Source organism: Acinonyx jubatus, chromosome E3 (genome assembly GCF_027475565.1).
Source record: "Acinonyx jubatus isolate Ajub_Pintada_27869175 chromosome E3, VMU_Ajub_asm_v1.0, whole genome shotgun sequence".
In the NCBI taxonomy this organism is placed as follows: Eukaryota; Metazoa; Chordata; class Mammalia; order Carnivora; family Felidae; genus Acinonyx; species Acinonyx jubatus.
This window is the reverse complement of record NC_069398.1, coordinates 39,589,555-39,605,476: the sequence shown is the minus strand read 5'-3', so window position 1 is coordinate 39,605,476 and position 15,922 is coordinate 39,589,555. Positions and strand designations below refer to the sequence as shown.

The following is a 15,922-nucleotide window of genomic DNA, read 5'->3' as shown; positions in this document are numbered from 1 at the left end:
GTTTTTTTATTTGTTTTTTAAGAATGTGGAGTACGGGCGCCTTCCTTGCTCAGTTGGTAGCGACTGTGACTCTTGATCTTGGGGTTGTGACTTGGAGCCCCACGTTGGGTCTACATAGAGATTACTTAAGACTAAAATCTTAAAAGAATATGGAATAAAAATGTATGCGTGTGGCTAGAGTCTGGAAGGCAACAAAACTTGAGTTACGTTGGAGAGTTGTTTTCTTTTTCCTTGATTTCATGTGTTTTTTTTTTTTAATTTTTATTTAATGTGTTCTTTGTATCTGGAGACCTTAGTGAATCTCCAAATTCAGGACAACATAATGCCATAAGAGCTATGGAATGGAACCCACCAAACCACATCGAGATGCAAAAAGCCCTGATCAGTGGTTGTGTCTCAGCTGTCTGTTGTATCCAGGAGTCAGCTCCTGTGTCTCTTCCTAATTACATGTCCTGTAATCTGGAGGAAGCAACCCCAAATTGAGGGACGTTCTACAAAACCAACTGGCCTGTCCTCTTCAAAAATGTCAGAGTTATGAAAGAACAAGCCTAAGGGACCTTCCCAGACAAAAAGACAAAGACATGACAGCGAGGTGCACTGGGGCCCGGAATTGGGCTTTAGACCAGGAGAGGGAATGTGATGAAGGGTGTTCGTGAGACAATTGGTCACATTTGAGTAAGGGCAGTCAGTACATTAAGTATTGGGTCAGTGTTAAATTTACTAAATTTCATAAATGTGCTGTGTTTTTGTAAAATGGTGTTCTTAGGAGATGCATGGTCAAACACTTGGGAAGAAGGGCTCATACTGTCTGCAACTTGCTCTCACAGGTTCTACAAAAACTCTGTGTGTGTGTGTGTGTGTGTACAGTTGCAAGTAATTTCTAATTCCTTCTAGCCGGGTAGGATGAGTTTGGTATGTATTAGAGGTGGTCTGTACATAACACGTATGTACAGAGAACTTTGGAAGCCGAAAAGAGGGACGGGTCTGCTCTGCAGGGGCAGCCTGAAGAAAGTCTTCAGAGTCACTGTGTTGAACCTGAGTGAGAGGGAGGGGTGTTGTGACCAAGAGAGAGCATCCAGAAGAAGGATTTCTGCGTATGACAGCCCACTGTGTTGTGGCTGGAAGGTAGGGCACATCAGAAGGTGCCAGGGGTTGCTCAGGGGCCACTCCTGATGGCCTGGTATGCCTTATGAAGGAGTGTGAACTTCATCCATAGACATGATAGAGATACCAAGATGCCTTCGGCTGCACGTTTCATTAAACTTCAGCTAAAATGGCTTAAATGATAGGAAGTGTATTTTCTCACATCACAGGAAATCTGAAGGCAGGGAGGGTCCAGAGTTGGATAATTCAGCTTGGAGATGGCTTCATGAACCCAGTGTCTAGTTTTGCTGTAGCCCGTCCTTACTTAGTGTGTGAGTGGTGTCTCCTCTCCTGTCTGGGGAGGGAAAGGGAGATTTCTTCCCGAGCATGCCTTGCTGTAAGGAAGGAGAACCTTGTCCAGAACAGTCTTGGCCAACTTGCCTGCAATTCTCTTTGCTGGGATTGCGTCCCTGCAAGAAGGTACTTGTGGTGGGTGGCTCTTGAGTCACTCTTGCTCCTGCATCTGGGACGGTGTTGCCCTTCCTTAGAGGAACCTTGGAGCGGTCACGGGAGGGGCTTGCTGGGTCAGCAGTCTTTCGGTCCTGCCGCCGTGGAGAAGACCGTTCAGTTTTTCAGAGTGGGGAGTGGCAGCGGGAGTGACTGTACTTAAACAACAGAAACAGACACATGCACTCATCACCCCACCACTTTGACCAGTACCACTCTTTATTTTTGGCCTGTTGCTGTCTAGCCACTGCCCACGTGCACGTACTTCAGTGCTAATCTTACTTGACGTGCCATTTTACATACGATGTCATTTGCATGTTTTTACATAACATGCATATTTTCCTACCTTTTTAGTCTTCGACATTATTTTAAGAGATATGTAACGTTTTGAAATATTATACAGTAATTTATTAAACCTTCTGTTATTGTGGAACGGTAATAACGGCTAATACGATGAAATACTTAGCCCCACAGGCACTGTTGGTTGGAATGCTTTACGTTTATTAATTCACGTAGTCCCCACGAAACCGTGTGAGGTCTGGTGGCCATTATCACCGCCGCCCCCCCCCCCCCCTTTCCAGAAGCAGAGCTGGGCTCACAAGCAGGCAGTCGGGTCCTCGGTCTACCCATTGGGCTGGGCCGCCTCCGCACCTTGTCTGTACCATGTCGATGCCACACACACGGCCACTCGTGTTGTTTCCTACACATCTTGTCCTTTGTGCACGTGGCCAGGTGGCTTCGGGGTGAAGGAGGTGTGGTCGGTGAGGGACTGAGGGACGGAGATGACACAGAGGCCACACGAGAGAGAAATGGTACTTTGAGAGGGACTGGGAAATCCTGTGTGCTCACGCTTGGACGTCCCCATGCTGCCCGTAACCCCTCTCACGTCAGACTAGTAGTTGTCAAGTTGTTTTCTTTTCCTTTTAACTGTTCTTAGTTCCTTTACATGTCTTTATTTTCTGCAGCTGCAACACTGTGAGAACTCTCATATTCTGTTTAGGCTCGGGTTTTGTTTTGTTTTTGTTTTTCTTTAATAATTTACCGTTTAACTCTGTGATCACTTAAGGTTAGAGTTTAATCTCCCCAAATTGCTTTTCATCTCACCTGATGCCCATTTATCAGGGCACACATACATTCTCCAGAGCATTTTAACATAATTTGGTGAAGGTTTAATTGATTAATTTCCTCTAATTCCATTAATTTCCTTTAATTTGTATATCTTTGTTTCTCCTCACACCACATGATTTGATTATTGTTTTGGAATATATGATAAAATCTAGTAGGGCCGACCCTCCTCTCATCTCTGTTTAACTTCTCCTCCTTTAGCGTTTGAAGGTTAGCCTTCCCTGTTTTATTTTCCCAAGTGAAGTTTCCAATCATTTTAACGTTACTCTTAAGACGTGCCAGTGTTCTCGGGCGGTGCTCCTTTGGGGTAAGGTCATAGTGACATAATGACATTTGGAAAGCTCTTACGGTTGCTTAGTTTCTCATTTCCATTTCTGTTTAATTTCTAGATTTTGGATCATTGTTTGACTTGGAAAATGATCTTCCTGATGAGCTGATCCCCAATGGAGGAGAATTAGGCCTTATAAACAGTGGGAACCTTGTTCCAGATGCTGCTTCCAAACATAAACAACTGTCGGAGCTTCTGCGCGGAGGCAGCGGCTCTAGTATCAACCCAGGAATAGGAAATGTTAGCGCCAGCAGCCCCGTGCAGCAAGGCCTCGGTGGGCAGGCTCAAGGGCAGCCGAACAGTGCAAACATGGCCAGCCTGGGTGCCATGGGCAAGAGCCCTCTGAACCAGGGAGATTCTTCAGCCCCCAGCCTGCCCAAACAGGCAGCCAGCACCTCTGGGCCCACTCCCCCTGCTTCCCAAGCACTGAATCCGCAAGCACAAAAGCAAGTGGGGCTGGTGACCAGCAGCCCTGCCACGTCGCAGACGGGACCTGGGATCTGCATGAATGCTAACTTTAACCAGACCCACCCTGCCCTCCTCAATAGTAACTCTGGCCATAGTTTAATGAACCAGGCCCAGCAAGGACAGGCGCAAGTCATGAATGGCTCTCTTGGGGCGGCCGGCAGAGGAAGGGGAGCTGGGATGCCGTACCCCGCGCCCGCCATGCAGGGGGCCTCGAGCAGCGTGTTGGCCGAGACGTTAACGCAGGTCTCGCCGCAAATGGCCAGTCACGCGGGACTGAACACGGCGCAGGCGGGAGGCATGACCAAGGTAAGTGAGCTGAAGTGCTCTGAATGCTTCCTACTCCTGGGGGCGGGGAGCTTCTCCTTCCTAGCAGGTAACGGGGGTGGGGGGCTGGTGGAATGCGGCATGTTCCTGCCTCCTTCAGTCTTTCCCTCTGCCCCTCAGATTTGGAGGAGGGAGAGTTGGTATCTGAAACCCAGAGAGAAAGATCTCTGCCCCTGTCCTTAAAGTGGGAATTCTTGGGGCGCCTGGGTGGCTCAGTTGGTTGAACGTCCGACTCTTGATTTCGGCTCAGGTCGTGGTCCCAGGGTCGTGGGATCGAGCCCTTTGTCGGGCTCTGCATTTAGTGTGGGGCCTGCTTGTGATTCTGTCTTTGCCTCTTCCCCCTCCCCCACTCGTGCACGCTCTCTCTCTAAAATGCAGTACAGCAAGGTGGGAATTGTTAAAGAAGCCCGCAGTAGAGTAGCCTGCACGCGAGGCAGTTGAGAACGTTGGGAAGGTATCTGGACTAATTGCCAGTTTTCAGCCCCTTAGGAAGATGTGTGCACATAGGACCACATGGTTGAAAGAGGCACCTTCTGCTGGGAATCAGCTTTGTGTCGCATCCCTGACTCTCGTGGAGGCTGCTCTATCCCGCTTTTACCCAGCTGACGGAGTTGTCGCCCGGTGGACCCTTTCCTTTTGACATTCGCCTGGCCGGCGAAGTGTCTTTTGTCCCAGTCCCCATTTTACCAGCAAAGAAGCTGCATTCCGGGCTGCTTAGCTGCCTGCCGTGAGGAGGCGGCGGAGCCTGGGCAGCTTGGGCCTTCGGGTCACAGGAGAGACTCGGGAGCTGTGGTCCCCAGAGTGGGGTCCGTGGGCCGGCAGGGGCAGCGTCTGCAAGGAGCTTGTTAGAAGCGCAGAGCTCCCGACTCGGAACATAGGGTGCAGCCCGGCGCCCTGCGCTCTCCAGAGCCTCCGGGGGGCCGGGGGGCCTGTGCAGGCTGGGCTCTGGCTTGTAGCTACCGGCCTGCAGTGGGCAGCGGGCATGCAGAGTGGCGGCTGAACTCGGAGAGCAGGGAGGGGAGAAGCTGGGGAGATGGGAGATGGGACAGGAAGGGGGCAGGCTGATTCTCAGTGAGGGAGCAGGCCCCGCAGAGGCTCCCAGACGAAGGCTACTCAGCGGCGGCCACTGGAGCACCTGTTTCAGGCAGCATTTGGAACAGCAAATTCTAGAACAGTAGAATCGTTTGGCTGTTGCTTGGATTTGAGTCCAAATAAAGGAAAAGGAGAAGTAAGAGTAGCACACAGTCTCCCCACAAGGCTCGTGGGGGCATTGGGAGAGGCACGGGAAGCCCGAGGACTGTCTTAGGTAAGGAGACCATTTTTTTTTTTAACTTGGGAAATAAAAATGAGATAGAGTTGACCATTGAACAACACAGGTTTGAACTATGTGAGTCTGTTTATACGTAGGTAGGTTTTTTTTCATAAACACAGTACTATAAATGCATTTTCCTTATGATTTTGTTAATAACGTTTTCTTTTCTCTAGCTGGCTTTATTGTAAGAAAACAGTATATTATACATATATGTAACATACAAAATAAGTGTTAAACTACTGTTTATGTTATTGGCAAGGCTTCCGATCAGTAGTAGGCTATTAGTAGTTAAGTTTTCAGGAAATCCAAAGTTCTATGCCAATTTTCAACTGGGTGGGGGTCAGAGCCTCAGACCCCTGCATTGTTCAGCAGTCACCTATAATTCCAGACATTAAAATTGCATTTATCTCTCTTGGAATGTTGTTAAAGGGGAATGTGAAGTTCACTTTTACTTGTCCCTGGCATTTGCAGAGGACACCTGCGTTCTAGAGGTCGGTTGAGAAGAGATTTCTGTGGGTTAGGGCTCATGGTCCGCTTGATGTTTGCTCTGTCCCAGTTCACTCATCACTCCATGCTGCACCATGGACTTAGAAAACAGTTACTTTTTTTTTTTTTTTGGAGAATGCAGAGGGTCTAATGCAAGGGTTCTCAAACTTTTTGGTCGTAGAAGTCCTGGATAATCTTAACCACTGTTGAGAGATTTCTTTCAAATGTGCATTATATCTGTCAATATTCGCCACATTAAATACTGGAACAGAATTTTGAATACCAAGGACACGTTCCATTAGCCATTAAGCACAGTGGTATCACATGGTATCCCAGAGCTTCTGGAAAATGCCTCTGTGTTTCTGTGAGAGAATGAGATAAAAAAAAGGCAATAATGTCTTCGTACTTTATGAAGTAGTTTTCACGTCAAGACCCCCTCCCCCACAGAAGGCCCCTGGGCCCTTTGATCATACTCGGCGAGCCACTGATCATGCTTATTCCTAAAAGTTGGGCTTGATACACCAACACGCGCCGTTCTCATGTGTAAATACATGGATGATTTCTTCACGTCTTCGAGGTCTCCTGGATAAGTCAGATTTCCAGTGGTCTCGTGTGTCATAATTTGTTTCTATAGGGTTTTTTTTTTTTTTTTCTCGTAAAATCTGGACAACTTACATTCAGTTGATACGGCTCTTAAGAATCTGTTATCTCTAGGATCCTTACAGTTCATTTGTTGAAGAATCCGATGGTTTTGTTTATTCTTTCTGGTAGGTTTCCTGTAGTCTGGGCTTGGTCGGTCCATCTCTGTCATCCCATGCTTCTCTGGCTGCCCCGAGTTTTCATTCCTTTGTGCAGAGTGATCTTTCAGACAGCCCTTCTCGAGTGTTCACTGTGTGGAGAGGAAGCCGCATTGGTGTTGTGGAGACTGCCCCCTCTGTGCCCTGAAGGAACAGCCTCCCAAAGAGGCTGACGGCAAAGGAAGGACTGGGACTGGTGTTTTTTGGAAGGTTGTCATGGCCTTTGGGTGGAAACAAAAGAATAGTGATGGACAAATAAGAAGAGCAAGAGACGAGCGCGTTTTAAGCCAAATAGGACTTAACAAAAAATTTTTGCATGTTTTTATTATTTTTGAGAGAGAGAGAGAGAGAGAGACCAAGTGCGTGGTGGAGGGAGGGACAGGGAGAGAGGGAGACACAGGCTCCAGGCTGGTGGGACTGGAACCCATGAACCACGAGATCATGACCTGAGCCGAAGTTGGGATGCTTAACCAACTGAGCCACCCAGGCGCCCCCCCAAATAAGATTTTAAAATGCACACGGGGAAAAAGAAATTTTTTAAAAAATAGTGTTGTTTTAAAAATGATCATTACAGGGGCACCTGGGTGGCTCAGTTGGTTGAGCATCCGACTTCGGCTCGGGTCACGATCTCATGGTTCTTGAGTTCAAGTCCCGTGTTGGGCCCTGTGCTGACAGCTCAGAGCCTGGAGCCTGCTTCAAATTCTGTGTCTCCCTCTCTCCCTGCCCCTCCCCCACTCATGGTCTGTCTCTCTCTCTCAAAAATAAATAAACATTAAAAAAAATAATAAAAATAAAAAAATAAAAATGGTCATTACAAAGAAAACACAAATTTCCTACGTGGCTCATTTGGTTAAGCATCTGACTTGGGCTCAGGTCATGATCTCAGAGTTCATGAGTTCAAGCCCACATTGGGCTCTGCACTGTCAGCATGGAGCCCACTTGGGATCCTCTGTCTCCCTCTCTGCCCCTCCCCCATTCTCTCTCTCAAAAATAAACACTTAAAATTTTTTTTCCTATAAAATAATTCAAATAATAGAAGAGGTCAGCCTCATTTCTTACAATCACTTCTGTACAGTTATGTTTAGCACATACTGTTTGTTCATAAGAAATGGAACCAAGCTACATAAGCACTTTGCTGTTTTACGTAACAGTACATACCCTGCTTACCTTTCCTTGTCAGCGCGCACAGATTTTTCGTTTTCCTACTGATAGCAAAGTATTCCATTATTTGATGCACCGTAATTTATTGATCTACTCCTCTCATGGTGAACATTTGGATTGTGGTTTTTCATTAGTATAAACACAGCTGCAATGAATGTATCTTTCTGTGTAGGTATATCCGCATACATTGTGGGATAGGTTCGAAAAGTGAGGTTACTGGGTCAAAGGCTTTATTAAAAATTTCATTTCTAGAAAGTAATCAGGTATGTGGTTTAACAACAAACCACCAGAAAAGAAAAAAAAAAAAGGCTAGTGCTAGAGTAAGAACTGAAAAGTTGATCTCCTTTAAATTTTGACCTTTGGTTCTCCCAAAGTTTCTCACCAAAGACAACTATTTCTTAACTATCCTGTTGGGTATGATTTGTGCAGAGAGAGGCGCGCGCACGCGTGTGTGTGTGTGTGTGTGTGTATAGATATCTCCTCCCTAAACATAAAGACTAGTATAGTACAGCAGTGCCTGAGTGGCTCAGTTGGTTGAGCATCTGACTCTTGACTTTGGCTGAGGTCATGATCTCCCGGGTCGTGGGATCGAGCCCCTGCATCATAGCACAGAGCCTGCTTGGGATTCTCTGTCTACTCTCTTTCTGCCCCTCCCCTGCTCAAGCTCTCCTGCCCCCTGCCTCAAATAAACAACATAAAAAAAAGAGTAGTATAGTATAACATCTCTCTCTCCCTCCCTTTATGTATGTATGTATGTATGTATGTATGTATGTATGTATGTATGTGTGTGTGTGTGTGTATAAATACATGTACCTATTTCCTGCCACTTAATAATGGAAGTTGTAAGTTCCATGTTGGATCGAGCTCAGTCCTTCTCACTGGGTACGGTATTAACCCTGATTTGGAGGGATGCCTGAGTGGCTCAGTTGGTTAAGTGTCTGACTTTGGCTCAGGTCATGATCTTGCAGTTTGTGGGTTCAAGTCCCACGTTGGGCTCTGCACTGACACTCAGCTGGAGCTTGCTTCAGATTCTGTTTCCCTCTTGCTCTCTGCCCCGCCCCCTCCTCTTCCTCTTCTTCCTCCTCTTTTTCTCCTCCTCCCTCTCTCTCTCTCTCTCAAGTAAATAAACATTAAAAATAATAATAAAAATTTTAAAAAGTCCCTGATTCAGGTATATCTTAATTTATTTGACTAATGCCCTAATGGCTGTGTGTTTAGGTTGTTTACAGTGTTTTGCTGATAATAACAATTTTGATTTATACATACATCTTTGTACAGCTGAGGCTATCTGCCAGATAAATCCTTAGTAGTGAAACTCCTGATTAAAGGATACTTACTTTGTTTTTTAACTTTATTTATTTTGAGAGAGTGAGAGGGGGAGGGGCAGAGAGAGAGGGAGAGAGAATTCCGAGCAGGCTCCATGCCACCAGCATTGAGCTCAACACAGGGCTTGTTCTCATGAACCGTGAGATCATGAACTGAGCAGAAATCAAGAGTTGGATGCTTAACTGACTGAGCCACCTAGGCGCCCCAGGATACATTTTTAATAAGCATATTATCAGATACGCTCCATAAACATTGTACACGTTATGCCCTCACCAAAAGCAGATGAGTCTGTCCCCCCGTATCCTCTCCAACACTGACAGTAAACATCTTTTTACTGATTTGTCCTTCTCTTAGGCAGAAATGTCTTTTCCTGAGTTCCTGGGCATTTATATTGTGCCCATATTCTCTGTTAGTTTTTCTGTTGTGTTTCCTTTTTTTCTTGTTGGTTTATATTCTTAATATTCTTTGTATATTAAAAATTAAAACCTTTTAATAAATGTAAGTTTTTTCCTCTTTTCTATTTGCTGAAGTCTGTTTTACCAGACGTATGGGTACTTAGGTTTTACAGTTTGATAGTTCTGTGGTTTTCACCAAATAAATGGATGTTACCAGTTTTTATGGAAACAGATTTATCCATTTTTTTCCTCTGTGGCTTTTGGGTTTTATATCATGTTTAGGAATGCTTTCCTTGTTACAAAATTAGGAAATATTCTCCTGTATTCTTTTCCCTTAAATCTTGGATCTTTAACTCAGAATTGCTTTTGGCTTGAGTGAGATGTAGAGATCTAGCTGTATGTTTTTTCCCAAATTACAGTTGTCATCCCAGTGCCATTTACTTAGCTGTCGCTGGTCCAGCTTTCTCCCCAGTGACGTGATATACCATTTTTATTACTTTTTACTCATTTTCAAGTTACACAGGGCTTGGGTCCAATTCCGGACTTTGTTTGCTTGTTTCATTGATCTTTGCTTTTCCTGTGCCAGAAGCATAGCATCCTACCTGTATAATGAACTTTAATCCATGACGGAGGTGGTTGCTCTTCCTTCTTTTTTAAGCATCCAGAATTGGCTTTGCCATTCTTACACTCTTCTAGATGTGTCATTCTCAGCCCTGTGTGCACGTCAGAATTACACGGGGAGATTTGTAAAAATAGGATGTCTGAACCCCGCTGCAGACCAGTTAAGTTAGATTCTCTGGGGTGTGGCATGAGCGTTGATTCGGTTTACGGTTCTTCAGAGAGCAGTCAGCGTTGACAAGTGCTGCTTCAGATCAACTTGAGGCTGTTTTTCAAGTTCCTAAAAACAAACAAGCGAAACCTGTGGAATTTGATGGGGATTGTATTGAACTTTGTGAATCATTTAAGAAGGAATTTGACATGTTAAGTTTTCGGTTTTGGGGCTTCCTGAGTCCTCTTACCCTATCCATACTATAACTTGTGTGGATAACTGGCTGCATGTCATGCAGTCTTCTGTTGCTCACAAGCATTGTATAGTTTTCTTTATATAGGTGATATGCCTTTTTTATTAAGTTTATTTCTGCACGGATTGATGGGTTTACTGTTGCTTTCGATGAGTTATTCTCTTTCATTACCTAACTGACTACTGTTTTAGTACAGGAAAGATATTGATAGACACGTGTCACTTTGGTAATCTGGCCACTTTATGGAATTCTCTTATTTAATGCTTTTTCAGATGTTTCTCGTGGGTTTTCCCAGTGGACAGTCACCTTTTGCATTGTTGATAGTTTCATCATCTTGCCAGTATTTCTCCCAATGTTTATGTTCTCAGACCTCTCTGTCTTGGATCTGATTAGAGGTGTGTCTAGTATTTTATTATTAAGTATAGTGTGAATTTTGGTTTGGAGTCATTTTAAATTCAAGTATAATTGAATCTTCATTTATTAGTTTTTGGATTTTATCAAATTCCTTTTTAACATCTGTGGTGATTATCCTGTGATTTTTTTCTCTTCTGTTTTCTGTATGTGACAGATTATCTCAGTAGGTTTCCTAACATCAAATTGAGCCTAACATCAAATTGAGCCATCTTTGTCATTGTGAAATTAAAAGCTAATATATTGCTAAATTTTATTTGCTAGTCTTTCATTTAGAATTTTTACTTCTCATTAATCACTAGTGACATTGATCCAAGTTCTTTTTTGAGTTTTGTCAGGTTTTGATATCCATGTCCTGTTAACTTGGTCAAAGTGAATTTGGAAGCCTTTCACATTTCTTCTCTAAATGGTTTGGCATTTGAATAATCTATTTCTTGAGGATTTGAGAGACTTCACCTGTACAACTCTATAGGCCTAAAACTTTTTTTCCTGGGGGCTGACCGAAGATCTTTGACAAACACTCTTGCTATTTTCTCTAGATCTGGACTTTTTAGACTGTTGGTCTCTTTGATCAATATATTTTTCTTTAAGAAAGGTCTAAATTTACTCAATTTTGAGAAGAACTCAAAATATTTACTTTTATTCTCATAAAAATATATAAAGTGGGTAGTACGTAGTATTTCCATGTCACACCTTAAGAATTAGAGGAACACACGAGTTCCTGGGTGGCTCAGTTGGCTAAGTGTCCAACTCTTCATATCAGCTTAGGTCTTGATCTCAGGGTTGTGAGTTCAAGCCCTGAACTGGGCTCTGCACTGGGCATGGAGCCTATTTAAAAAATAAAAAAAAAAAATCTTTGGGGTGCCTGGGTGGCTAAGTCAGTTGAGCATCTGACTATTGATTTCAGCTCAGGTCATGATCCTGGGGTCATGGGGTCATGTCCTGCATCAGGCTCCATGCTGAGGGTGGAGCCTGCTTCGGATTCTCTTTATCTCTCTCCATCTGCTCCTCCCCCACACTTACTCTCTCTAAAATAAAAGTAATAATAAAATTTTTTTTACAAAGTGGAGGAGCACAGAGTGGAGAGAAGGAAGGAAAGTTGAATAGTTTAGCACAAGTCGTATAGTCAGTGAGTGGCATAGCCAGAACTAGGTCCCACAGTTTGGCTAAAGGTCTCTGTGTCACCAACCTGTGCCTCTGTTCCTGGGTCAGTTTTACAATTTGTATCTTAATAGAAATTCTTTCCATTTCAGGCTTTAATAATTTTAGACTTTCTTGATGTTTGTGATTATTCCCACTTTCTTATTCCCAATTTTGTGACTCTTCAAGGAAATATTCAAAATAAAAAATATAGGGGCGCCTGGGTGGCTCAGTAGGTTAAGTGTCTGACTTCAGCTCAGGTCGTGATCTGGCAGTCTCTGAGTTCGAGCCCCACTTCAGGCTCTGTGCTGACACCTCGGAGCTTGGAACCTGTCTCAGATTCTGTGTCTCCCCTCTCTCTCTGCCCTTCTGCTCTCACGTGTTTGTTCTCTCTCTCTCTCTCTCTCTCTCTCTCTCTCTCTCTCTTCCTCAAGAATAAACATTAAAAAAGAAGAAGAAGAATATTTCTTAAAAGGTTTTGGTAAATTGGTAATTTCTCGTGAACTGGTCATTTGGTGAATGGCCTGATGCCATTGAGACCCTCTGTGTGGTCGGCTTGTCAACTTGGCCATCAGAATAGATCCAGCACTTTCTACCTTTTAGGGTGTCTTTGTGCAGTAGCAGGTAACCCCTCGTCCCTCCTGGGCAGACTGACTTCAGTTCGGAAGGAGTGACCTTGAGGCTGGGGGAGGGAGTCGTGGGAGTGGCCAGTGGTCAGTCCCTTGCCTGTGTCCTCCCCTGCCCCCAGCTCGTCCATCATGTTTTCTTTCTTGATGTAACCATTTGTTTTCTGTTCTAAAATTAGGGGCACCTTGGGGCTCCTGGGTGCCTCAGTCGGTCAAGCATCTGACTTCGGCTCAGGTCATGACCTTACGGTCCGTGAGTTCAAGCTCCATGTCAGGCTCTGTGCTGACAGCTCAGAGCCTGAAGCCTGCTTCGGATTCTGTGTCTTCCTCTCTTTCTGCCCCTCCTGTGGTCATGCTTTGTCTCTCTCTCAAAAAATAAGTAAACATAAAAAAAATTTTTTTTTAATGGAAAATAGCTATTTCAACAACATGGCAATAATGTTAACATGATAGGACTTTAAAAGAAACAGTTTCTCAACTTCAACAGTGGCAAAACCTGATATGTTATCTTTTTGGTAGCATGTTGTAGGTTTCCACTGAAAATAACCCAAATGCTTGTCTTTTAGAAGGAAAGCCAAAAAGATAAATGCAAGTGGAAATTGGAAGCTGTGCATTGAAATTATTCTCCCGGCTACAGGTACCAAGAGTTGTTGCTCGGCACAGAGGTGGCAGAGGGAAGCCAGAAGCTGATAGAGGATGGTGTCATGATGTGTGTGGCCAAGAGTCCAGAATCTAATTCTAAGGTTGATAAAAATGTGCTTTTGTGACCCTAGAAATCCTATTAGTCCTTTCTTGGAAGTAACAGATCTGAAAGGGCCCAAAATAGTTTACATGGTAAACCATGTTTACAAGGGGTTAGGTGAGGGCTTTTTTTTCCCCTTAATTTTTTAAATTTAATGTTTATTTTGAGAGAAAGAGAGAGACAGAGCAGGAGCAGGGCAGAGGCAGAGAGAGTGGGACACAGAATCTGAAGTAGGCTCCAGGCTCTGAGCTGTCAGCATAGAGCCTGATGTGGGGCTCAAACTCATGAACTACGAGACCATGACCTGAGCCGAAGTCTGGTTCGCAGCCGATTGAGCCACCCAGGTTCCCCGAGGGCTTAATTTTAAATAAGATTTTAAATAATTCTCTTTTGGAAAGTGGTCAGAAAACATAGAACTCACTCTTGCCTGAAGCTCTCCCAAAGGGGTAAAGGCTTTGAGTGTATGAAGACCCCCACGGACCCAGGCAGCCAGCATTTTGGTCAAATGGGATGAAGCAGTGATTCTCAGGCTTGAGCCTCCAGCAGAATCAGTGGAGGCTCATTAACCCAGAGTCTTAGGCCCCTCCCCTGAGTTCCTGATTCAGTGGGTTTGGGGTGGGGCCTAAGAATTTGCATTTTTTGCCGGGTCCCATGTAACCCTGGTTGTGCTGGTCAGGGACCACACTCGGAGCACCTGTGTGCTAAAGGAATAAATTAGCAGATTATGGTGAGTAAGGAATTAATACAGCCAACCTGGCTATTATAGGAATGAATGACTCACCCACCTTCTCTATTTTTTAATGATAATAGGAAATTTCTTACCTTTAATACCGGGAGAAATAATACTGCACATTTGTCTGATGCTTTTCTTATTTTCATGTACTGTCATCTGATCCTTGAAATAATGCAAAGAAAACAAGGGGATTTTAAGTAAATCGTTTTTTTTAAAAGACTGCCATGGAAATCAGGGGTCACTGTATGGATTGAGGAGACTGGAAGCTTTGATTGGATGCATTGTGCCATGGGGTGCACACTGCTCCTGTAGGCAGAAGTTTTGGGGGGGAAATACAAAGCCAGCTCAGTAATCCTATCCATGATCTTAATGGAAGGTGATCATAACTGTGCCTAACTTCCTATGATAATTACCCATGAATTTATTTCTTTTTAAAACTTTTTAGGGGCACCTGGGTGGCTCGGTTTAGCATCCAATTCTTGATTTCGGCTCAGGTCGTGATTTCATGGTTTGTGAGATTGAGCCCTCTGCACACCTGCTCAGGATTCATTCATATTCTCTCTCTCTCTCTCTCTCTCTCTCTCTCTCTCTCTCTCTCTCTCTGTCTCTCTGCCACTCGTTGCTCAGGCATGTGCTCTCGCTGTCTCAAAATAAACATTAAAAGCTTTTGAATTAACAGATTGTATATGTACATTAAATGGCTTGACCACAGATAGTATTTGATCTGCTTCCTCTTTCTTCTTCCTGTTTTTCTTCTTTCTCCTCCTTTCCTTTATCTTCCTCTTTCTGGTAGTAGTAGCAGTAATTGGAGCAGTAGTCGTTGTAGTAGTAGCTGCCATCCCCCAAATACGGTCCGGCTGCGCACTTAAGAGCAGAGCCCGGGCTCTGGAGAAAGTTGTCTCAGTTCAAATCCAGGCTCCAGTAATTATCAGCTGTGGGAAAATTATGTTATGACTCTGGGTCTTAGTTTTTTTGTCTTTTAAATGAGGATAATGATAGCACCTGCCTTTGAGAAGTGTGTAGATGAAAGAGGGGGTGATGATAGTATCTGTCTCGGAGAATTGTACTAATGGAATAATGCGGTGTATGTATAGTTCTTAGCACAGTGCCTGGATGCTGAAACACTTTCAGAGATTGACTCGTGGCTTACAGAAAGGGTTTGAGATAACCACAGAACATTCGAAATGATAATGAGACTGCCTTTTTAATGTTTTCAGATAATATTTTCTAGTAAATATAGTGTTTATTGTACAAAATTTTGAAAGTCTAGAGAAGAAAACATTGTCCATAATGCTATCACCTACTTCATAATTAGTGTTAACTTTTTGATGTCTTTCTTACCAGTCTTTTATCTATAATTATGTATCTCTAGTTTTTTAATTAAAAAATTTTTTTAATGTTTATTTTTGAGAGAGACAGAGAGACGGAGATAGAGCATGAACAGCAGAGGGGCAGAGAGAGAGGGAGACCTAGAATCCGAAGCTGGCTCCAGGCTCCGAGCTGTCAGCACAGAGCCTGATGCGGGGCTCGAACTTACGCACCGCGAGATCATGACCTGAGCCGAAGTCTGACGCTTAACCCATGGAGCCACCCAGGCTTCCCACATATCTCTTTTTTAAAGTCAGAGTTAGAGTCCTATTTTTTTTTTTTACAGTTAACTTTGTAACATTATTTTCTGTAAAACAAACTGAATGAATATTCTGCAAACAGCAACATTGAATCCTTTCATTAGATAAGTCTCCCGAGTGACTATTTTGAAGAGTAATACTTGTAAGGAAACCCAGTCAACCTTGTTACTTTTCAACTAAAGGTCAACTATTAGGATCTAGAGTTAATGGATTATTTTTTGCATGTATTTAACTTTTTAAATATCTTATTGTTTTATTATTTTTGGAAATATAATTTGCATGGTGTGTAATGCACAGATCTTAAGTGT

The 15,922-nt window shown here is 43.8% G+C and overlaps 1 protein-coding gene across 5 annotated transcripts in view; it reads left to right on the top strand.

The window, feature by feature from the left end:
* CREBBP (CREB binding protein) overlaps positions 1-15,922 on the top strand; it is a 126,422-nt gene that overhangs the window by 20,319 nt on the left and 90,181 nt on the right. For all 5 annotated transcript variants that reach the window (XM_027043371.2, XM_027043372.2, XM_027043369.2 and 2 more), the window contains exon 2: positions 3,105-3,817. In XM_027043371.2, coding sequence (XP_026899172.1) covers positions 3,105-3,817 — 713 coding nt within the window. The remainder of the gene's footprint in view (positions 1-3,104; positions 3,818-15,922) is intronic.